The 25,141-nt window shown below is 37.6% G+C and overlaps 1 protein-coding gene across 1 annotated transcript in view; it reads left to right on the top strand.

Annotated features, from left to right (window-relative positions):
• Window positions 1-25,141, top strand: part of LOC139951589 (short transient receptor potential channel 4-like) — a 94,578-nt gene that overhangs the window by 34,807 nt on the left and 34,630 nt on the right. Inside the window, exons 6-12 of the mRNA XM_071950549.1 lie at window positions 7,075-7,262; window positions 8,712-8,890; window positions 12,744-12,883; window positions 13,918-14,531; window positions 20,296-20,494; window positions 22,638-22,811; window positions 24,115-24,144. Coding sequence (XP_071806650.1) covers window positions 7,075-7,262; window positions 8,712-8,890; window positions 12,744-12,883; window positions 13,918-14,531; window positions 20,296-20,494; window positions 22,638-22,811; window positions 24,115-24,144 — 1,524 coding nt within the window. The remainder of the gene's footprint in view (window positions 1-7,074; window positions 7,263-8,711; window positions 8,891-12,743; window positions 12,884-13,917; window positions 14,532-20,295; window positions 20,495-22,637; window positions 22,812-24,114; window positions 24,145-25,141) is intronic.

Raw genomic sequence — 25,141 nt, forward strand, 5'->3', positions numbered from 1 at the left:
CCTTCCTGATGGGAGAATGTGAATGAATGACTGAAGTGGGTGAGTTGGGTCCTGGGTTATAACTTTCAGTTTATTTACATACTGCTTGTCTAGGATTTCTCTCATGGGTTTTACTTCGAACCCTATTATCTTGCTGGCAACCTTGGTGATACGATCAATTTTCTTCTGATTTTTCACAGTTAGATTATTATACCAAACAATACAGCTAAAAGTAATGACTGACTGAATAATACTCAGGACTGTTAAGGGGGTAATCCTGTTTCAGCCCCAGGAGTAGGTGGCTCCTAGTGGATGATACCCAAGCCTACATCCGTAAGGACTGTTAAGGGGGTAACCCTGTTTAGCCCCAGGAATAGGTGGCAGCCCGCCCCTGGTGGCAGTTTATTTGGGTTGATAGCCTAACTTTGGTAACCCTCACCTTGAATTGGACGTCGTCCACGTTTGAGGTCGTTGTCATTTATCATCAATTCAGCATGGCTTGTCTGCTTCTGTTTTGAAAGGGAAAGGGCACCAAGGCATTTTCTGTTTGGCGAAAGGCACCATACTTGTATGAGAAAACTGTAAATTTCTACTGGAGCATTTCAAGGGCACCAAGGCAATGGCCGGGGGTGGTAGGCATTCGCCTTCATTGCCTCCGTGAAGCATCTGGCCTGCGAGAGGATGATACCCATGCCTACACCCTGTTTCAGCCCCAGGAGTAGGCGGCAGCGTGCCATTGGTGACAATTTATTGGTTTTGGTTGAAAGCCCAACGCAGGTCACCTTGAAGTGGCCGTCGTCCATATTTGAGTTCAACGCCTTTTATCAATTTGTTTAGCGGATATTAGAAAAGGGAAAACAAATTGTAATTGTGCTGTCAAACCACCTTAGCAGCCTCATGCGTCAGGTTTCAAAACACTTTGTAATACAGTGCTCGAAAACTTGCCCTCCCAAGGGTCATTTTGGCTAATAATTATACGCCTTTAATATCAATAATTAATTGACATTGACTTTATCTATCCATAGCCTCTGGCGTTTTCCCTTCTGGTGTTTCCTCGTTCACCTTGATCGCACTCGTTGATTGCATATCACTATTATATCTTTACTCAAGGTGCATCAATCAACGGTAAATTCGACCGTGGTGTGTAGCAAGAAGTATTTTATAAAATACCGCTATAAATCTCAAATTTAAAGATGTTGATGGGGTTGTATGGTTTTGTTGGGTATATGTACTGGACGGCTAAATACTTTGTGCGTAAGAAATACACAAACAGCACCCGAGACCCTAATTACCTAAAAATAAACAGAAAAACAAACACTAAACACCAACAATCAAATGTCAACACCACAACAAACAAACAGACAACAAAAAACGAACCAACAATATTGAGCTCAATTGGTTGTCGAAGTTGCGAGATAATAACGAAAGAAGAAACACTCTTGTCACACGAAGTTGTGTGCTGTTACATGTAGATGCTTGATTTCGAGACCTCAAGTTCTAAATCTGAGGTCTCGAAATCTAATTCGTTGAAAACTACATTGTACTTCTTTCTTGAAAACTACTCCACTTCAGAGGGAGCCGTTTCTCACAATGTTGTATACTATCAACCTCTCCCCATCACTCGTCAACAAGTAAGGTTTATGCTAATACTTTTTTTGAGTAATTACTAATAGTGTTCACTGCCTTTAAACATATAAATAACATGGTTAACTTTGCAGCCTGCGAGCAATTGCACTAGTTAATTCCGTACCACTGCAGAACTGGTTTAGTGGCACATTTGAGTAACTCCATATAATGCAAGATGTTTTATTTGTTTGCCGTGTCCTTGCCGCGCAGAAATTATGCAGAAGATGACATTTGATGTTGTTTTCTTTTGGCAAGATTACCTTGAAGTGCTTTCCTGCAAATGCCCGTAAGGCACAGCGCTTAGATTATTAAGTCACAAAAAAAAAAAAAAAAAAACGGCAAAAAAGAAGACACAAAGTCGCCTACATGTGACTTATACTAATAATTGAATTTACTCCATGCACCGTTGAATTTGATTTCAATTTAACATTAATGTTTCTTCTTCTAAAAAGTAAAACGATAAACTTTAAGGGAGCATATGTTTAAAGGGGCTAGGCTGTTGTGATCAAAGCAGGCCTACCCCCCCCCCCCCACACTGTATAAAATATATCGACAACGCACGTGTTTTCTCTAACTGGGTCAGAGTATCTGTAACTGGGTCAGAGTATAGTGTAACTGGGTGAGAGTTCATACTGAACCTTGCATATGACGTCACATGCCTAAAACAGTCCACACGCTGCGGTGAATGAAGAGTTTTCATTGGCTGAGAGTCGTGCACAGTACACGTACGTGTCCATTCCTTCATCAAAGATGGCGACCAAAGAGGTGTTTGTTTCAATACAGCCACAGACCTGCATTGGTCATGACCAATGATCTGCATTATACTGACTGTTTAATGGAGATCAATGGTCATGGCTGACAAAGCCATTTTAAAGTGTAGTTTAAATTGAATGCATAGGACTTTCAAAACAGCACCCTAAATGTAAAATAGCGAAAACCATTCGTTTGGCCGCCATACCACTCTTGGAAAGAGCCGTATGGCGGACAACTCATTTTTGAGTGAAACACGGGTAGGCCTATTTTCAACTCGATTGAAAGTGAAGTTCGTTTCAATTTCACTCAAAAAGAGTGACACAGATGGACTTTCACTCTCAAAAGAGTGAAACTTACACCACTCGGAGAAAAGAGTGAAATGTTTACATTAAGACAATGCTCTTGAATACAAAAGCTTGTTTTGTCCATTCTTGGCACTGAGTTTTCACATTCTTTAATCATTGTACATCTGTTCCATGTACTTACACAGTGCATAGTGCCATGGGTATGGTAATTTAGAATGTGTGCTACAACGTAGGTAAATCCATGTGATCTTTCGCAAGAAATCTAAGCACGTTATCGCATGTGAAGTAAAAGATCAGTAATGTCTATAAACCACCCCCCATGTCTTAATGTTAATATTCTTGTCCAAGAAAGCACATCATGAATTGTTGCTGGAGGCACAATTCTAATGGATCAGGACATTCTCAAAAACAGTTAGGGAAATAAACTGCACGCTTCATAACGACCACATTGTATTAATGGGTAACGTGTACCTTAACCTGTCATTTGATAATTTGATACAAATAGAAAAGTGGTTGCAATTTATGACTCTATTAGTCACTACTAGATTTTGTAGTGCTACTTTCCTTGCGAACAAAAGAGAGTATTAAATTAACAATGCCATTTTTTACGAACTGCCAGCACAAAATTTGATGTTCAAATTAATTTTGTTTCCTGAGTATTAGTATTTTTTATGACAGTTCGCGGTTTGCAAAACCAGGTTAAAAGGCAATTTTTTGTATCATGGGGAAGAAAACCTTTTAAGATGAAACACAAATTCATGGAAGTTGAAGGTAGGAATTGACATTCCTCGTTACAAAAAAGTCAAGAAATGTTGAATGTATGGAAACATGCAAGGCAAAGGGAACAAGAGTTCCAAAGAGATGCAGTATGTGAAATTAAGCCGTTTGAACGGATGTTCAATACATCTCAGCAAAACTATATAGTATAGATATGAGAAAAAGCAGAAATTCTTGTTTAACACTCTGATATGAAGTAGGATTTTAAACTTTACAAGATTTGCGGTAACACCATGAAATGACTTTATCTCTAATGAGTCGGGGTGGCTCTGGAAAGAACCATTGGTTTCAACTCGACGTTTCGATCAGTATGCTCTGCTCGTCTTCAGGAGAAAGGAACTCTGATAGGAGGAACCAGGTCGGACACTAGTAGCCCGTTTCCATGAACGTACCTGTTGCTATAGCTGCCCACTACCCCCTCCTAACCCCACCCCCTTTTTAACCACACGACGCGAGAGCAATGTAGACCATTATCATGGTGCAGCCATCTTGAATTTCTCACATTGATATCAACGTTAACAAACCAAGCTGGAAGAACAAAACAGTCTGGTTCCTAATTGCAACATGATTATTAGCATTCATTATTGTATCCGATACGAGGAACATAAACATAATGAAGGCCACATGATAAAAGTCTATAGTCTCGCGGGGCCACCAGTCTCGCGAGAATCACCAGTGTCTGCTTTGAGCAAATTATGGCTCCAGGCGGTTGACCGCAAGGAATTAAAGCAAGATTATAAAAATTAATGGAGGAGTTCATGGAAGTTCAGTGTGCTGGAGTGTGACCATCAGAACAGCAAAATGAAAATGTACAACAAAACTTCATGCTCTGTATCCCATGACCATGGAAGTACTTACCGCATAATACTATAGTGACCAGTGACCAGCAAAGTAGTATGGTGGTTGCAACAAGTTAGTTTGCTATTGGACTTTGAACATTGAATTTCACATTGGTTTGTGCAGCGAATGTCTCCATTTTATTTTGACTTTGGACATTCACATCGGTTTGTGCAGCAAACGTCTATTATTTGTATTCATATGGTGATTGGACATTCACATACGTTTTTGCAGCGAATGTCTGCTTTCAATGTTTGATATTGTGTCCATTGTGCAAATAGGCACATGATATCATACTACTGCGCAGGCTGCATAGTAGTTCATTTTATCATACAAAACCTCTAAAGATGATATGAAAGGTCAGACAGTAGGAGGGTTGTCTGTGTACTGTGTGGATGCATTCACCACATGATATCATACTACTGCGCAGGCTGGCATAGTTTATCTATCATTCAAAACCACACTGGATGATATTAAATGGTTAGATAGTAGGAGGGTTGACTGTGTGGATGCATTCACCACATGGTGTCATACTGCAGGCGCAAAGTTTATCTATCATTCAAAACCACAGTGGGCGATATTGAATGGTCAGATAGTAGGAGGGTTGTCTGTGTAATGTGTAGATGCATTTACCACATGATATCATATTGCAGGCTGGCATAGTTTATCTATCATTCAAAACCACAGTGGATGATATTAAATGGTTAGACAGTAGGAGTGTTGACTGTGTGGATGCATTACCCACATGATATCACTGTAGGCTGCAAATTATCTATCATTCAGAACCACAGTGGGTGATATTGAATGGTAAGACAGTAGGAGGGTTGACTGTGTGGATGCATTACCCACATGATATCATACTACAGGCTGAAAGTTCTATCTATCATTCAAAACCACAGTGGATGATATTAAATGGTCAGATAGTAGGAGGGTTGACCATGTGGATTCATTCACCACAAAAAAATCATATTGCAGGCTGCAAAGTTTATCATTCAAAACCACAGTGGATGTTAAATGGTCAGATAGAAGAAGGGTTGACTGTGTGGATGCATTCACCACATGAAGTTTATCTATCACTCAAAACCACAGTAGATGATATTGAATGGTTAGACAGTAGGAGGGTTGGGATTGACTGTGTAGAATGATGCACTATGTACCTGATTTTTACATTTCTTATCATAAAGCATTAGACATTGTGCCCCATACAGTAAATTGTACTTTACTATGTTTGTAACTTGCGATAAAGCCTTTCCAATTCAGGTCAATTACGGTGCCTTTACGATAGATGATAGGAAATTCACTCCCTTGCTAATGGAGTAATAAATTACAAAGTGCCTTTATCAGATTAGATTTCCTTTTTTAAAAGCATTTTGTGGTTGATGCATACTAAGCTGATGCAGAAGTCACATGAATGTTAAAGACACTGGACACTATTGGTAATTGTCGAAGACCAGTCTTCTCACTTGGTGTATCTCAACATATGCATAAAATAACAAGCCTGAGAAAATTTGAGCTCAATTGGTCGTGGAAGTTGCAAGAGGATTATGAAAGAAAAACGCCCTTGTCACACGAAGTTGTGTGCTTTCAGATGCTTGGTTTCGAGACCTCAGACTCTAAATCTGAGGTCTCGAAATCAAATTCGTGGAAAACTACTTCTTTCTCCAAAACTACGTTACTTCAGATGGAGCTGTTTCTCACAATATTGTATACTATCAACAGCTCTGCTCTCGATTACTCGTTACCAAGTAAGGTTTTATGCTAATACATTTTTTGAGTAATTACCAATAGTGTCCACTGCCTTTAAAGAAGTACTACCTGTCATTATTTTGAGGAAATGTAATTAGCTGTTGCAAACTGCTTACCAACCAAAAGGACCTACATGTAGCTATATATTTGAAAAACATAGTTAATGGCCTGATGTTCCGACCTTAGCAGAGTCTTTCTCGATGACTAAGTGGCAACACAAGAAACAGGAAAATAAACAAGTGAAGTGAAAATACATGCATAGAGACTGGGGCTGGTTTGACCACAAGAAGATGGAAACTCAGTAATTCAGCATCACAAATATTGAAACATCTTTAATGTTTGGAAATGGTTTCTTGAAAAAGGTGTCCCTGTCCATGTTGTTGCGTGTTTGTGCGAAGTTCGTTAATGCCAGCAATGACCTAGCCATATTAATTGACAAATAATATTTATGGTATTAAATAAAGTGATTTCCCATTGAAATGTTTTCTTAACCAGGTTTGTACGATTGCAACAGTTAGTCTCTTTTCGTGTCTTCTTTTTACAGCTTGTGGCACATCCCCATGCCAGCATGGAATGCACACAGCTGGTTGCCTCTATAAAGTTGCATGTCAAAGTTACCTCGTTATGACAAGAGTTAGTCTCTTTTCGTGTCTTCTTTTTACAGCTTGTGGCACATCCCCATGCCATCTTGCACTGCATACAGTTGGTTGCCTTTATAAAGTTTCATGTCAAAGTTACCTCTTTATGCAAGAGTTAGCCTCTTTTCGTGTCTTTTTTTTACAGTTTGTGGCACATCCCCATGCCAGCATGCACTGCAATTGCAGTTGGTTGCCTTTATAAAGTTTCATGTCAAAGTTCCCTCATTATGACAAGAGTTAGCCTCTTTTTGTGTCTTCTTTTTACAGTTTGTTGCATATCCCCATGCCAGCATGGACTGCATACAGTTGGTTGCCTCTAAAAAGTTGCATGTCAAAGTTGCCTCGTTAAGACAAGGCCCATGTTGTATTTAATTTAACGGTTAGTCTCTTTTCATGTCTTCTTTTTTTTACAGTTTGTGGCCCATCCCCACTGCCAGCAGCTACTTATCAAACGTTTTTACGGGCAGATGTCGTTCATGCGTGACTGGTCTCTTTTCAAGCAGTTACTACTTTCTCTAGTCATCATGCTCGTGTATCCATTTACATCGTTCGTCTTTATTTTTCTGTCCAGCGGCAAATTGTTAAACTTTTTGAGCACTCCGTAAGTATTTCGTACATTTTTCTTTTAAAGGCACTGGACACTTTTGTTAAAATATATTTGAAGATAAAACCTTACTTTGTAACGAGCAATGGAGAGCTGTTTATAGTATAACAGATTGTGAGAAACGGCTCTGTCTGAAGCGTTTTTTAGATAAAGAGGTAACTTTCACCCCAAACTGAGAAAGGCTTCATCTACAATGTATAGGCCTGAACATCTGAAGTCTTTTCAGGCATCTGAAAGCACAACTTTGATGACCAATGGAGCCCAAATTTTCACAGATCTGTTATTTTATGCATTGGGATACACCACGTGAGAAGACTGGGCCCAATTTCATGGCTCTGCTTACCTCCGAATTCTGCGCTTACGATCGCGATTCCCCGCTTACGTGAAAGCGCCGAATTTCTGCGCTAGCCTTGTAAGCGTAGAAGGCCTAGTAACGTGAAGTACGCACGCGCAGCAGAAGCCCAAATTCGCATCTAACCTGTGAAATACGCTTGCTGTAAGCACAGAATTCCCTGCTTCCGCAAGCGCCGATTCTGTGCTTACGGTAAGCAGAGCCATGAAATTGGGCCCTGGTCTTTGACAATTTACCAGTGAAGACATTTAGTAATGCGTATCAACTGGACTGCTGTATACAACCTTGATCCAGTGCCACAGTCATCATCAAAAATCATCGGCCTTGCTTTAACTTTAATTTTCAATGTGCAATGTTTTCAAATGAAAAATTGGGGCTTAAATTTTCCACCTTGCAATATTTGAAAAGGTAAAACTGTTGTAATGCAGCCTTTGTGCTGCGAGGACAGATGTTTAATAAACAATTTTATCTATCTTTCTATCATCTGTCTTTAAGTCTTTTCAATCACAAAATCGATTGACTTTCAATGAATCAAGGCTCTTTACATGAAAATTGGCTTTGAGTTGTTTTGTAGTGGATTATTATTGTGCTCTCTCCAGGACCAGCCTATTCGAAGGCGCATGACAGTAAAAATGTAAAAACGAAAATTACAAAGAAACATTTAGGCATATCTGATGAGCAGCAAACTAGTCGATATATTGATTTATTCTGATTGATACATGTAGATAGTCAAATTCCTGATGGACAGCAAAATAATTGATATATTGACTGATTCTGATTGATAGATACGTCAAATTCCCGGCGGACAGCAAAATATTCGAAATATTGATTGATTCTGATTGATAGATTCGTCACATTTCTGATTGACAGCTAAATAATCGATATATTGATTGATTTCTGATTGATAGATAGGTCAAACTTCTGATTGACAGCTAAATAATCGAGATATTGATTGATTTCTGATTGATAGATACGTCAAATTCCTGATGGACAGCAAAATAATCTATATATTGATTGATTTCTGATTGATAGATACGTCAAATTCCTGATGGACAGCAAAATAATCTATATATTGATTGATTTCTGATTGATAGATACGTCAAATTCCTGATGGACATAGCCTCCAGAATGACGTTCCTCGTCTTCCTCCTCATCACAACCATCGTCCCTCCATCCATCACTACAGAAGATATCATCACAGGTCAAGGGTCACCAGGACAGTTTAGTCAGGTCCCACTGGTCGTCAACATCCTTATACTGCTATGGATTATTGGTGAGTAAGGGTACAACACTTCCCAGTAATGTTTTAGTCTTTGGACATTTCATGTTTTGAAATTCTTAATGTTTTTCTGTAATTTTTAAATAGTATATATATTTTGTTTATGTTCTGTAATTTTAAACGCAATTCAGAATCTGGCTGCCAAATTTGAACGCTATTAATAAACCAATATTAACAATAATAGAGACAAACCGGTCCTTTATTTTCTTAAAGTAACATTTCTTAATGTTTTTCTGTGATTATAGTATATATTTTTTCTTATGCTCTCCTATTTTACCCGAATTCAGACTCTGGCTGCCAATTTTGAATGTTTTTGAATAAACCAATAATAACAATAATAGACATGATAGAGACAAACCGGTCCTTTATATTCTTAAAGTAACATTTCTTAATGTTTTTCTGTGATTATAGTATATATTTTTTCTTATGCTCTATTATTTTACACGCAATTCAGACTCTGGCTGCCAAATTTGATTGTTTTTGAATAAACCAATAATATAAATAATAGAGACAATCCGGTCCTCTATATTCTTAAAGTAACATAACAGATTTTTTAAATATTTTTTTTGCAAACGAATCAGTTGCTGGCAGTTTAAAGCCATTATACACTTTCGGATCAGAAAAGAAGAAAAAAAGCTCACAGATTTACAAATAACTTACAGGGTTTACAGAAGGTAATGGTAAAAAACTTCTCTTGAAATATTATTCCATGAAATGCTTTACTTTTTGAGAAAACATTAAAACAATTATCAATTCTCGACTACAAGAATTACGGATTTATATTAAACACATGTCATGACACAGCGAAATGGCAAAAACAAGTTAAGGTTTTCTTGTTATTTTCGCCCGACTCTGATGACCAATTGAGCCTAAATTTTCACAGGTTTGTTATTTTATATATAAGTTGTGAGACATGAAGTGTGGGCCTTTGGACAATACTGTTTACCGAAAGTGTCCAATGGCTTTAAAGCACTTTATGTAATCCACCATACAAAAACTGGCCATCTGGGTCACAAGAAAATTGTGAAAAACACATTTTGCATGCAATCGATTCAAAAAAGAAAATCGATAAAAACGCTCACTGAGCGATACACCCCAAATGGGAAATTAATGTTGTTTATTTCTCTTCAAATGATTATGACATTTCAGACAGAAATGTTTCAAGGGATGTTTTCTGTATACTATTATTATCATTATTAAACCGTGTAAGTTATATGTAAATCGATTCTGATCTTAGATGAGTTTTTTTTCTTCTTTTACCAATTCTGTAATGAACAAGGACAAGCATTCACCAGAATACACCAAAAAGCAGGAGAGATATATAGGCCCTTTTTTAAACCACGGCTTCGGCTTTGGATTCGGATTGAGGCTCCGTTCTCTCGTCTGAAGCCATGAGCGCGTATATGTAAATCACGCGCAATTGTCAAAACAACCGGCGGGGCCAAGATAACCTGAGCCGAATCCAAAGCCGAAGTTGTCGTTTTGAAAAGGGCCATAGTGTGGGTTCGTATCCTACCAAGCTAACCGCTGATTTTTTACGAGAATTGACCTTATGCACATGACGTCATTTCAGTACGGCGCCCCCGCATTGAGGTCAAAAGGAGGTTGTTCATTGGCCAATCTATGTGCGTTTGGATTGTTTTTCGTCACCGTTTGACCTCAAAGATGGCGGCTGGATGACGTCAATGCATGAGGTCTATTGTCATCTAGTTACTGAATCACAGTTTTAAGTGGTGTAATTTATAATCATCGGTGAACCAATGTTTGTCTGAGAGAGATTGGCTGTTACAAACTATAAATCCCCTTGGAGTTTAACGGTTCCCTTGACAGGAAGATCATTCTAAACAAACAAAAGAGACAAACAGACCATATAAAAACATGGGGGTGCTTCAATCAGCAAAACAATCAAATGTACCATTCCCATTCAAAAATAATATTTAATCTTTACGGTTTCGCATCAATTTATCTACATAATTAAACGATCGTTTAATCTTTCAGATGCAAGTTTATCAAATATTGATTGCCTCTTTCTCCTATGGTGTGAATTAAAATAAAAAAATGAAATATTTTGTCACTTGCTGCCATATCTCTGTCATGCACCACTGAGCTAATGATTAAACATGAAATTATGCTTGCTTGGGTGGCACTAGCTGTTGTGCACGCTACAGTAGTTATATTGTTCAGCATTTACGGAAGACAAAACAGTATACACAAATAATCATAATGGTTGGAATGTAAATTTATTTGGGTTCAATTTTTTTTTTAAATACATGTGCCCATTAATTTCCATACTTTCAGGAAAAATATCGGCAAAAACATGTAACTTTGGAGTAAAGCATAATATAGGTTTTCTCGGTCAAATTCGGCAAATTAGCAGTCAATTTCATTTTCATGCATTCAAATTAAAGCTGTTTTGCCTCTCCAGTTGTTACTGCGTTTCAAATTCAGAATTTGGCCATTCAATTTCGTTTTGAGTCGAGACAAATTCCTTTAGCACTCTGTCCAATTTAGCGTATCGTAATTCTTTTTTCGTGACACACACGCCTCAAGAAGCGTCTGCGAATTTGAATGCTGCTTTGATGAATTGCTAAATTGAATGATTATTTTGTTAAATCGAATGACGCAACATTACATTTGACTAATCATAAAATGAAATCGAATGACCCTTTTCAGTAGCATTCGATTTCACGCGAAGTAGAATAGCTTGATGGTTAAATTGGCTGCTCATTTTCCGAAATTAACCGAGAAAACCTATATTAAGTAGCAGCAAACAGGACTAATGTAATAAATAGAGTAGTGGGTTGTTTTGATAAGTAGGCTTGTAAAAAAAAAAACAGACAGACCGACGAAGAAACAAAAGGCCAGACGAACAAGACATGACAGCTACTCTGACACAAGAAAGATCAGAGGAAATACAACGAGTTCATAATTAGCGACAAGAAGGAAGAACAGGTCAAGCAGACGCATTACAAAATAATTGTAACAAGGATTGAGAATTAGATGTGGTTGGATTACAAAGGAAGGGAAGCTTAGATGCATATTGGGAGATTTAATTATTTAATTAAAGATTTATGATTAACAATATTTATTTTAACGATAAAAAAAAACATGAAACCTGTCTTTCCTGTGTAGAAAAAGAATACATACAAGTAGAGACATAACAACAATAGACAACAAGAATAAAACATTACAAATTTCGAAAAAATAAATATAACATTTTACAGAAATGCACAAAATATACAAAGAGTGAGGGCATGCAGTGAGGGCATGCAGGCGACCGAACTCATGCTTTTAGATTTAAGATTTAGCTTTTACAGGTGGTGACTGGATTGTACCTTTGATGATACAAGCGTGGAATTTTGCACACAGTCAAACTATACAGCCCTTTTCACACAACAGCATACTTTAGCAGTGGTCCCTTGCTTAATTTTAGCATGGTTGTGAAGTTTTACAAATAATTGCACTTTGTGTGAAAAGGAAACAATGTTTGGACTGTCCAAGGTCCCTAAGCGAACTCGCAAATTTACCGTTTTTTGAAGTTTGCACGAGGTGCAATTTCACAACCATGCTCGAATAACGCAAAGGATCCTTGCTAAAAACGTTTGCCTTTATCACCATTGAAAATACAATAGATTAACAAGTAAAAGGCTAGAGGATTTGTACTAGTATGAACTGAAACAATACCATTCCAACAGCAATAAAATAAATAGTTATAATTGATAACTGCAATGAACTAGTGTTCATTGCAGTTATCAATTTTAACTATACCATAATTTAACCAAAACTATGAAATAATTATTATATGTTGATTACAATTCGTTTTTTATAATGACTCTTTTTGCTACAGGAATGACATGGGCGGAGATTAATGCCATTTGGAAGGGGGGTGTGAGCTCCTACCTGAGGGACGGAGCCAATATTCTTGACTTCGCCATCTTGGCACTCTTCTGGTCGTACATGGTGTTAACCCTCATCAGTTATTTGCAGGTAGGCGTCTATAGCAACCTATATGACTGTATTTTATAAAACCAGACATTATCTTGATTTAAATCATACCTTGTCATCGTTGATTTAACCGTACCTTATCTTGATTCTAACTCTTATCTTATCTTGATAAACCTCATAACCTTATCTTGATTCAGCTCATACCCTATCTTGATTCAAACCAAACCTTATCTTGATTCAACTCGTACCTTATCTTGATTCAAATCAAACCTTATCTTGATTCAAACCAAACCTTATCTTGATTCAACTCTTACCTTATCTTGATTCAACCAAACCTTATCTTGATTCAACTCGTACCTTATCTTGATTCAACCAAACCTTATATTGATTCAACCAAACCTTATCTTGATTCAACCAAACCTTATCTTGATTCAGCTCGTACCTTATCTTGATTCAACCAAACCTTATCTTGATTCAACTGTTACCTTATCTTGATTCAACCAAGCCTTATCTTGATTCAACTCTTACCTTATCTTGATTCAACCAAACCTTATCTTGATTCAACTCTTACCTTATCTTGATTCAACCAAACCTTATCTTGATTCAAACTCTTATCTTATTTTGATTAACCTCTTAACCTTATATTGATTCAACTCGTACCTTATCTTGATTCAACTCTTAATTATCATCCCTGATTCAACTAGTACCAATTACCTTGATTCAACTCATACCCTATCTCGGTTCATCTCAGACCTTATTATCCTTGATTCAAGTCGTACATGTACGTTATCTTGATTCAACTCGTACCCTATCTTGATTTAACTCAACTCATATCTTATATTATATTGATTTAATTCGTACCTTATCTTGATTCAACTCATTCCATACTTGATTAAACCAGAACCATCTTCATCACATTTGTGTGTGTGCTTTGGAACCAATTGTGTAAAAATTATATACAATCAGACTATAGTATTATATATTACGCTCTGTTTACACTCGTTAAAATAAACAAATTTACTCGGTTTTATACAAGAAGAATTTTTAACTTATGGTTCTTAAATTTATCATTACAGCTGGAGCGCTCCTACAATGCAAACTCAGGAACCGGACTCCAACCAACGGGCAGTATACTATCAACAGGACCGTACACGGACCTACCCATCACCACGCTAAACCCAGTTAACCTAGACTCATCAACCCCAATTCCTCAGGTTGCTAACGTATCCCTCTTAAAAGATTACATCTCCGGAGCCATCAATCTCACTGAATCCCAAATCGATGGGAGCATCCGAACCGAGCTGGACAGACTTCTGGATGTTATCCTTAAGGATGTTAGCTGTGCTGGTGTTGATACCTCCGGAGTTGATGCGGAAAGCGAGGGTACCGAGGTGCCGGAATTTGACCCGTTCCACCCCGCTCTTGTCGCTGACGCAGTCTTCGCAATCGCTACCGTCGTAACCTTCCTTCGCCTTCTGATTCTAACAGTCTCCAGTCAGTTGGTTGGGCCTCTGCAGATCTCACTTGGAGGGATGCTGTTTGACATTGGGAAGTTCATTATGGTGTTCATTATTGTATGGTTTGCCTTCTCGCTGGGATTGAACCAGATTTATCAAGCGTACCAGGAGATTGAGTTCACACGGTGTGTTGCCGAGAATGCCGAGGATTGCAGGCCGGGACCATTTTATGAGTAAGTTTCCAAACAATATTATTCACTTTCAAACTTTTTCGTTGATAATGATATTGACTTTTATATAGTCCATTTATATTTTGGAATCTGATATAAATGCTTTTTTCTTTTGTTCTCTGGTCCACACTTTGACACAGTATTAACTCTCCACTGTTGTGACTATTTTTTTCTTTTTTTTTCTTTCAGTTTTTTTTTTCACATCTTAGTCAGAATCAATTGCCTTGGTGCTTTCATGGTTTTTACAATCGATGTTATTTAGACAAAAAACACACGTTAACATTTATTTTTCCAAAAACGAAAGTGTCAGGAAAACCCGTGAGCTGTTTGCAGACTTGCAAGTCTGCAAACAAAATCAGTTCAGTCTTTCATTTTAGTAAACTTTAATAACAGTATTTAAATCATGTTGTTATTTAGTTTATTGAGTTTCGTTATTTTTTGTTCTCAGTATCTTTCATTGCCAAGAAGTTAACCACAAGTTATTAGAACTATAGAATGGTGGATAACCGTTGATTGAAAGTTGTGGGACAACAATATTTGTTGTTTAATTTCCCATTTATTTCAAAAGATAAAAGCTTTAGTGACGAATAAGCTTGGGCGATATCACGATATTATCGAATATCGCGATATTAATTTGGACACGATTTCGATATCGGATGGATTTGGTTTTAATTGAAATATCGATATATTGTGATATATCGCTATATATCGCGATAATTGCGATATATCGATTAAATATCGCGATGTATTTGCTAGCTGATACCCCATAGGTTTGGAGTAAAACCAGAAGAATAGGTCATTAGAACACCTCTCTTATACTAGGACTGTCTCTTCTACAACTTTCACTTGGAGTTTTAAGACTGATGATGTCAAATTTCATTAATCGCGATTATATCGAATATCGCGATATATTGTCGGCGATATATCGTGAATAAAATAAATCGATATCGCCCAAGCTTAGTGACGAAAGCTTGTCATGTGGCCGAGAGGTCTATCCACCGAATTCAAGTTCTGGCGTCTGAGTTATTACAATTTGGGTTCCAATCTCGATCCCAGCACATGTCCTTTTTTAGCAAATAATTGCCCTCTGACATTAAGTTATAACCTTTGGATTGTACTGAGTAACTATGGAAGTAGACAAATAAAGACTACTATATTGATGACGTCACGGTTTTTCTTGCTGCAGCTTAAAGCCATTATACACTTTCGGTAAACAGTATTGGGCAAGTCCCACACTTCGTGTATCACAACTCATATATAAAATATCAAACCTGTGAAAATTTAGGCTCAATCGGTCATCGGAGTCGGGAGAAAATAATGGGAAAACCCACTCCTGTTTTCGCGCGTTTTGCCGTGTCATGACATGTGTTTATAATAAATCCGTAATTCTTGCTATCGAGAATTGATATAGTTTTAATGTTTTCTCAAAAAGTAAAGCATTTCTTGGAACATTATTTCAAGAGAAGTCTTTCACCATTACCTTCTGTAAACCCTGTAAATTATTTGTAAATCTGTGAACTTTTTTTTTTTCTGTACCGAAAGTGTACAATGGCTTTAAGTACTGTATTTCCGACAGATGTTCAGAGACACAATGGTGCCCTTAACCTTTTGCTTCTGTGACTTTACAAATTGTCTCCAATTATTTGTCTCCAAACGAAAGTAGACCCACGTTTGTAAATCTGTATCCCTGTTTGAATATTTAACGTTTAAGCACGGAAGGAATTCCAGTTGAAGGTTAACCATAGAGAATAATTAAGACAAATAATACGATAATTCCAATTTTTTTCTTCTTGTGAATCGCTTCTTGTTTTCCTGATTTTGAACTGCTCTTTTGAATTCTTCAGTCAGTTCCCTACATATTTTAATCCGATTTGGACAATTTTAGAGGGGACAATGTTTTTTTTTTCTTCTTTCAAATCACTTGTTTTCCTGATTTCGAAAGGCTCTTTATGACTTTTTTGGTCAGTTCCCTATTTAAAGATTTTAATCCGATTGAGATATTATTTGCAAAGGGGGGAAATGGTTGAGTGGTACTAATGCATATCCGTAGACTACCGAACCCATGGGGGACAATCCTCAATTACAATGGATCAGCCCTTAATTAACTTGTGAAGTCTCCACTAGACATCAGAAAGTGCTGTCAATTTGATAAATCTCTGCAATGTACTTATACAGACCACTCAAGACAACGTTGTCATTTGGCGCAGCTTATTGGGGAACGGTTCTGTAAAGTGTCTATGTTCCTTTTTAAAGCAATCGCACAACATCGGTAAATAGTATTGTCCAAAGGCCCACACTTTGTGTATCACAATTTTATAAAATAACAAACCTGTGAAAATTAAGGCTCAATTATCATCGGAGTCGGGAGAAAATATCGGGAAAGCCCACCCTTGTTCCGCACATTTCGCGGTGTCATGACATGTGTTTAAAATAAATCCGTTATTTTCGCTATCGAGAATTGATATTGTTTTAATGTTTTCTCAAAAAGTAAAGCATTTCATGGAATAATGTTTCAAGAAAAGTCTTTCACCTTTACCGTCTGTTAACCCTGTAAGTTATTTGTAAATCTTTTAGTTTTTGTTCTGTACAGAAAGTGTCCAATGGCTTTAAGGCACTGGGTGGAAATGCTCAAAATAATTATTAGCATAAAAACATTTCGGTTTTGAGCAATAGAGAGTTGTTGTTTTGGGGCAATGGAGAGCTTATGACAGTATAAAACATTGTAAGAAACGTCCATCTCTAAAGCAACATGATTTAGAAAAAGAGGTATTTTATCACTCAAATATTAAAAAAAGGCATCGGACCTGAAGTCTTTGAATATTTTGGTAGGCATCTGAAAGCAAACAAAAATTATGGGGTTTTCTTTCATAACACTCTTGCAACTTTGATGGGTGTTGATGAGTCAACATTTTCGCATATTTTTTATTTTTTTCTATGCATATTATGTTGGGATACACCGTGTGAGAATACTGGACTTTGACAATAACCAAAGGTACCCACCTGTGCCTTTAACCAGCTCTATACGAGTTTAGGCCCAGATATTTGGTTGCCCGTAATTCGTTCTGTTTCGTTTTGGGGGTTTTCTGGGATTTTTTTTTCATAAAACAGTTTTGTTTCATGGAAGCCATCGTGTGCAGTTTTAAAAATAAAAACCATGAGCAAATCAAGAGGGAATATTTACCCGCGTGGTTGAAAATTAAAAAAAGTTGTTCTATTTGTTCCGAAAAATACCCAAAGTTGATCAGAAGAGCTATAGAGTGGTTCTTTGAGAAGTGAAAAATATTGGTCTTTGACAAAATCCAAAAGTGGATTTAATTGCATGACTCTAATGACTGTCTGGCACGTGCCGTCCATTAGACTAAAGTCTATAGATCACATTATTCACCAACTTTAGAGGGAATCTCATTAAATTGAAGGTGATTCCTCTCATCTATGGGAGGTGTGAAAGGTCTACCCCCATCAGAGCCACGAGGCTCCAAACTGCCGCCGAGTCGAGCTAAAAGAGTGAAAGTCAATTATTCGTTGTTACTTTTGATAACAATTTGTATTCCAAGTGTAAAGGAGACATGATGCAATGTGACATTATCTCCAACATGCCTTAAAGGTGTCATTGTTTAGCAATCGGGGGGGGGGGGGGGGGGGGCGGGGGGAGGGGGGGGGTTGGCGACATGTGGTTAAGAGGTCTGACGAGTTTTTTGACTCAAGCTCAGGCGCCGACACATATTCCGAGTCATCCGTGGTCCGGATGTGGGTCAACTCTTTTAAATTGTTGTCAGGTTTGCAGTTTGTATTTCCTTATTTTAAAACAATTTTTTTTTTTTTTAAGACACTGGACACTATTGGTAGTTGTCAAAGACCAGTCTTTTCGCTTGCTGTATCTCAACATGTTAAATAACAAACCTGTGAAAATGTAAGCTCAATTGGTCGTAGAAGTTGCAAGATAATAATGAAAGAAAAAACACCCTTGTCACACATAGTGGTTTGCTTTCAGGTGCTTGATTTCGAGACCTCAAATTCTAAATCTGAGGTCTCGAAATCAAATTTGTGGAAATAATACTTCTTTCTCGAAAACTACTTTACTTCAGAGGGAGCCATTTCTCACAATGTTCTATACTATTACTACCAACCTCTCACCATTACTCGTTACCAAGTATGGTTTTGTGCTAACAATTATTTTGAGTAATTACCAATGGTGTCCACTGCCTTTAAGCATTTTAATGTCACGGTCTGTTGTTCTTATTTCTTCTTCTCACTAGGGTTGGTCAGTCCGCTTTGACCCGAGTGTAAGGCTTGACTATAAAAACAAATTGAAACACCTATCGTTGATTTTTTGTTCTTCTTCTTGCCAGCGTTGGTCAGTCCATGTTGACCCTGTTCTGGTCACTGTTTGGGCTTGATAGTCTGGACATTATCAATGAATCCATTGCTTAGCATTACTTCATTAATATCTAGTTTGTTATTCTTCTTCTTCTCACCAGTGTTGGTCAGTCCATGCTGACCGTTTTCTGGTCACTCTTTGGGCTTTAGAGTCTGGATATCGATGTACCCATAGCTAAGCATTACTTCATTTAATATAATGTAGTTTGTTAGTTTTCTTTATCACCAGTGTTGGTCAGTCCATGCTGACCCTTTTCTGGTCACTGTTTGGGCTTGAGAGTCTGGACATCATCGATGTATCCCTTGTCAAACATTACTTCATTAATATCTAGTTTATTCATCTTACTTTTCTCACCAGTGTTGGTCAGTCCATGCTGACCCTTTTCTGGTCACTGTTTGGGCTTGAGAGTCTGGATAGCATCGATGTATCCCTTGTCAAACATTACTTCATTAATATCTAGTTTATTCATCTTACTTTTCTCACCAGTGTTGGTCAGTCCATGCTGACCCTTTTCTGGTCACTGTTTGGGCTTGAGAGTCTGGATAGCATCAATGTATCCCTTGTCAAACATTACTTCATTAATATCTAGTTTATTCATCTGACTTTACTCACCAGTGTTGGTCAGTCCATGCTGACCCTTTTCTGGTCACTCTTTGGGCTTGAGAGTCTGGACATCATCGATGTATCCCTTGTCAAACATTACTTCATTAATATCTAGTTTATTCATCTTCTTTTTCTCACCAGTGTTGGTCAGTCCATGCTGACCCTTTTCTGGTCACTCTTTGGGCTTGAGAGTCTGGACATCATCGATGTATCCCTTGTCAAACATTACTTCATTAATATCTAGTTTATTCATCATCTTTTTCTCACCAGTGTTGGTCAGTCCATGCTGACCCTTTTCTGGTCACTGTTTGGGCTTGAGAGTCTGAATATCATCAATGTATCCCTTGTCCAACATTACTTCATTAATATCTAGTTTATTCATCTTCTTCTTCTCACCAGCGTTGGTCAGTCCATGCTGACCCTTTTCTGGTCACTCTTTGTGCTAGAGAGTCTGGATAGCATCAATGTATCCCTTGTCCAACATTACTTCATTAATATCTAGTTTATTCATCTTCTTCTTCTCACCAGCGTTGGTCAGTCCATGCTGACCCTTTTCTGGTCACTGTTTGGGCTTGAGAGTCTGGATAGCATCAATGTATCCCTTGTCAAACATTACTTCATTAATATCTAGTTTATTCATCTTACTTTTCTCACCAGTGTTGGTCAGTCCATGCTGACCCTTTTCTGGTCACTGTTTGGGCTTGAGAGTCTGGATAGCATCAATGTATCCCTTGTCAAACATTACTTCATTAATATCTAGTTTATTCATCTGACTTTTCTCACCAGTGTTGGTCAGTCCATGCTGACCCTTTTCTGGTCACTGTTTGGGCTTGAGAGTCTGGACATCATCGATGTATCCATTGCGAAGCATTACTTCACAGAGGCAGTGGGCAAGGTACTCTTTGCTCTCTACATGATGTTCGCCGTTGTGGTCATGCTGAACGCTCTTATTGCGATGATGAGCAATACTTACACACGTGTTGAGGTAAGATATTCCACCATTTGTCTATTGAGACACAAACAAATTGGCACATTTTTATAGAATCCAGTGTCCCCCAGAGGGTTTCAATATCAATTCAATTATTATTATTTTTTAAATCAGAGACAATCAAGAACTGGTCATGAAAGTGAAATAAAAATAATAATATAATGCAAAGGATACGGAGCAAACCAATATGGAACATTTAGTGAAGACAGAAAGACTTGTTTTGAAATGCAAGACAAGTACAAAAAGGAAACAATTACAGTAAAAAAAAGAAAGCAGTAATTGAACTCAAAGTGGGTTGGACTAAAATAATAACATTATAATAAAACTAAAAAGGAGGTGGTAAAATAACAACAATTAGGACGGAGTTTTAAAGAGAAGGAACCATACAAGAAAGGAAACTAAGCTGAGTATTTGGAAACTTAAAGGCAGTGGGCACTATTGGTAATTACTCAAAATAATCTTTAGCATAAAACCTTTATTGGTAACAAGCAATGGGGAGCTGTTGATAGTATAAAACATTGTGAGAAACGGATCCATCTGAAGTAACGGTGTTTTCGAGAAAGAAGTAATTTTCCACGAATTTGATTCCGAGACCTCAGATTTAGAATTATTTTGAGGTCTCGAAATCAAGCATCTGAAAGCACACAACTTTGTGTGACAAGGGTGTTTTTCTTTCATTATTATCTCGCAACTTTGACGACCGATTGTGCTCAAATTTTCACAGGTTTGTTAATTTATGCATATTTTGAGATACACCAAGTGAGAAGACAGTCTTAGACAATTACCAATAGTGTCCAGTGTCTTTAAAGAGGTTGATTACAATTTACAATGGAAATAATTCATCTCATGATATTGCTTGTTTCAAACAAATTCAACACTGTTTTCGAATGTCAGTCTAACATTTTTTTAAATTGTGGTGGTTAGGTGTTTTTCTTCGGCAGTTGTGGCTTTCCATAGTATTTCAATTTTAGCTTGCGAGAACTCGGGCTGTTACAAATGTACATTGCAATAGAAAGTGTTTTCAATATCCATTTAAGACAAGCACTTTGTGATAACCTCAAATTTACAAGTCAAATGTGTCCTTTTTAAATAACAAGTACACTTTAAAATGCGCATGACCTGTTCGCTATAAACCGTAATCTAGAGAATATTCCTCACAACTTTCAACCCAGACTTCGACTCCCACCTCAAATGGAATATTTAAATAACTAAACAACTTCACCGTGAAATCGAACACTGTTTCTTTCGTCCAGTGATTTCACTGATAATGGTGTATGACAAGTCTAGCCAATTACAGTAACACTTTGAGTACATCACTTTACCATTTATATTCAGTCACATTTCAATAAATCTCAATTGTTTTGATGAGTGTGCAGTCGACGGTAAGAGACTGTTACTTTAAAAGTGCACGAAAACATAAGGACTGTATCTAATCAAATGCCCACTGTACTTTAATTTGTGCACTTTGCATCACGAGCAGCCTTTTTGTAAAAAAAGCCCCCCAAAAACAGGTTAATTTTAACTACAAGTTTTAATGTTTGACTTTTTAGGTGATATAGCATCTTTTCTTAAAGTTGGTTTCAAAATATGAAAATTGTGCTGTTTGGTTTACATAAAATATTTTTCGGAGAACAAAATAAGAATCGGGTTTACGAAACCTTGTCGAAAGGTCGAGGGGGTAGGACTATCCTTCCCTTGTTGCTAGAGCCCAGCCGAAGGATGAAAGAGATATAATTATTTGTATATATTCACCAATCAAAATGGGGAAATGGGGTAGATTAGTTATCCCTTGAAACTCTGACATGATGAACGATACATCACTAAAAAAATTAGTTGAATTTATTAATTTTGGAACATTATTGTTAGCTTAGAAAAAACCCTAGATTGATTCTAGTGCATGGTTTTAACAATTTGAAGAATAAGATGTTAAAAGAAAGATGTGTTGCTCTTAAATCTTGTTTCGGACTTGTAGTTTGTATGTTTTCCTCTTGCATGTTGACTGTCATTTTATGGATTTAGGAGAAAATGCCTTGCAACAACGAAGCATACAGGCCCGTGTATCTCTGTCAATGAGGATGTCAATGTTAAACAGATGCCTCATTGAAATTAATTGAAAACCCTTGATATTTTCACCCAACAGGAAAACTCTGACACCGAATGGAAATTTGCACGTGCCCGTATGTGGGTTCATTTCCTACACATTGGCGGAACAGTCCCACCTCCCTTCAATGTGATTCCTACACTAAGTACCATCATCCGGGTTGCGAGGCGATGCTACAGAAAGTGCTGCGTCACCAAGAGCCACCACAATGGGGTAAGTTTTAACATAGGCTGGTTCCCCTTTCAACCTCATCCCCGCGGTGTGTCGCGCGGTTACAAGGTTGACCGCTCTCTCACCCTGGTATTGGATCATTTGCATATCCAAAATTGTTGGATACGTATGCAAATTCAAATAGTCTGGCTACTTTTCGAAGTTCACATCTTCGTCATAATCTCGTAGTACGGTACCAGATTTAATAGCTTGTTTGTTCATTGTTGGTTGCCGGCGGCTGGCTGTACCTATGAATATGGAACATATTCTAATATTGTAAAGTCTTTGTTCAATCAGGGTCCAAGTAAGGAGTTTCCGTACCAGGGTTTACTATTGAAACATGGTTGAAAATAACGTAAACCATTTGGACGAGGTTGGTTTCCTATGTACTGGGCCCAATACCATAGTGCTGCTAAGCACAAAAATTTGCTAAGCATGAAATTTCTTCCTTGATAAAAACAGGATTACCAACCAAATTTCCATTTGTTGCATATTGCTTGTTACTGGTATTTAGCTGTTGTTTGCTTATCCTGAAAACCACGTGAAAATTTTGATGGTAATCTTGTTTTTATCAAGGAAGAAATTTCATGCTTAGCAATTTTTTGTGCTTAGCAGCTCTATGAAATTGGGCCCAGGTCCGACGATTTCATTGGTTAAAATGCCCTGTGACGTACGTAAGCCTTCTGTGTTGTGTCATGATTGGTCTGGGGTGATGTAGTGTCAGGTTGCACTTTCGACCGTCTGCTTACAAAGTATGTGTGCATAATGCTATGTACGTCATGTAGTGTTGTTTTTTCCACTGTGATAATATATATGTGTGAATTGACTGCGAGCATCCGATCAGGTTGGTATCTGGCGTTATTCACGTGTGACGTCAGATGTTCAAGCTACATGTAGTCGCCCGCATATTCCATCTTCTAGTAGTACCAAAGACCAATAGAAAGCTAAGTTACCTAGCGTCCCAAATGTCCCCATTACCTATCGCTGCTGCAGCAGAAAACATCATTGCATACAGTTGTTCAACCAACCAATCATTCACAGGATACCATTAACAGATTGTGCATTGTTAGGTAGTACTTTGACTGGTAACATTATTCTGATAAAGCCTTCTTTTGCATTGTCACTTTTTTTCGCCTTAAGAAGCAACTCTTTGAATTGGGGCAACTGATAAGAAATTGGCCTCCAAGCACCCTGCTGATTTTCAGTGCTCAAAAATTTACATATTCAACGTAAAAATGCAGATCATGTTGTCCGCAACCACCTATAAATGATCAAAGTTCACAACGTTTTTTTTTTTTCTTTTCAGAAAAGCAAACTAGCTGAGCATGCGTACAAGGTAAGCCGAATTTTCAAATGTTCTTAGTATATACGTCAAAAACACCCCACGGCGGTTCCTACTTAAAGGCAGTGGAGACACTATTGGTAATTACGCAAAATAATTATTAGCATAAAAGCTTACTTGGTAACGAGTAATGGGGAGAGGTTGATAGTATAAAATATTGTGAGAAACGGCTCCCTCCGAAGTGACGTAGTTTTCGAGAAAGAAGTAATTTTCCACAAATTTGATTTCGAGACCTCAGATTTAGAACTTGATGTCTCGAAATCAAGCATCTGAAGCACACAACTTTATGGGACAAGGTGTTTTTTCTTTCATAGTTATCTCGCAACTTCGACGACCAATTGAGCTCAAATTTTCATAGGTTTTGTTATATTATGCATATGTTGGTATACACCAAGTGAGAAGACTGATCTTTGACAATTACCAATAGTGTCCAGTGCCTTTAATAATCACCCTACAATGTATATCTTGTAAGCACATACAGGTATACGATATAATTCTCTCATTGTATATTATTGGTGATTTGCTTAATTAGGCTTTTTGCATTAGGCACTTTACAAATGTCTTTATTACCATGATTATGATTAATATTGATGTCGAATCCCCAGCAAGACACTTAACCATTGCTTTGTCCTTTGGATGGGACGTAAAGCTGTTGGTCCCGTGTGTTGTGTAACGCATGTAAAAAAAAAACAGTGCACTTATCGAAAAGAGAAGGGGTTCGCCCGGTGTTCCTGGCTGTGGCTGCTGTATGCGCCGTAGCACCTTGTAAACCATTATAAGGTGCTAAAATAGTTGGGTCCATAACTCATCACTGCAATAACCTATCTTTCTGAAAGTTTGTATAATACTCAGCGCCTTGAGTACCTTATTTTGTAGATACGTGCGCTATATAATACTTGGGTATTATGGTATTATGCCAGTACATAGCAACCACTTGTCACAAATGGCAATAGTAAGATGTAAAGGTTTCTAGAAGAACCGATGACGACAT

Source organism: Asterias amurensis, chromosome 19, assembly GCF_032118995.1.
Source record: "Asterias amurensis chromosome 19, ASM3211899v1".
Classification (NCBI taxonomy): domain Eukaryota; kingdom Metazoa; phylum Echinodermata; class Asteroidea; order Forcipulatida; family Asteriidae; genus Asterias; species Asterias amurensis.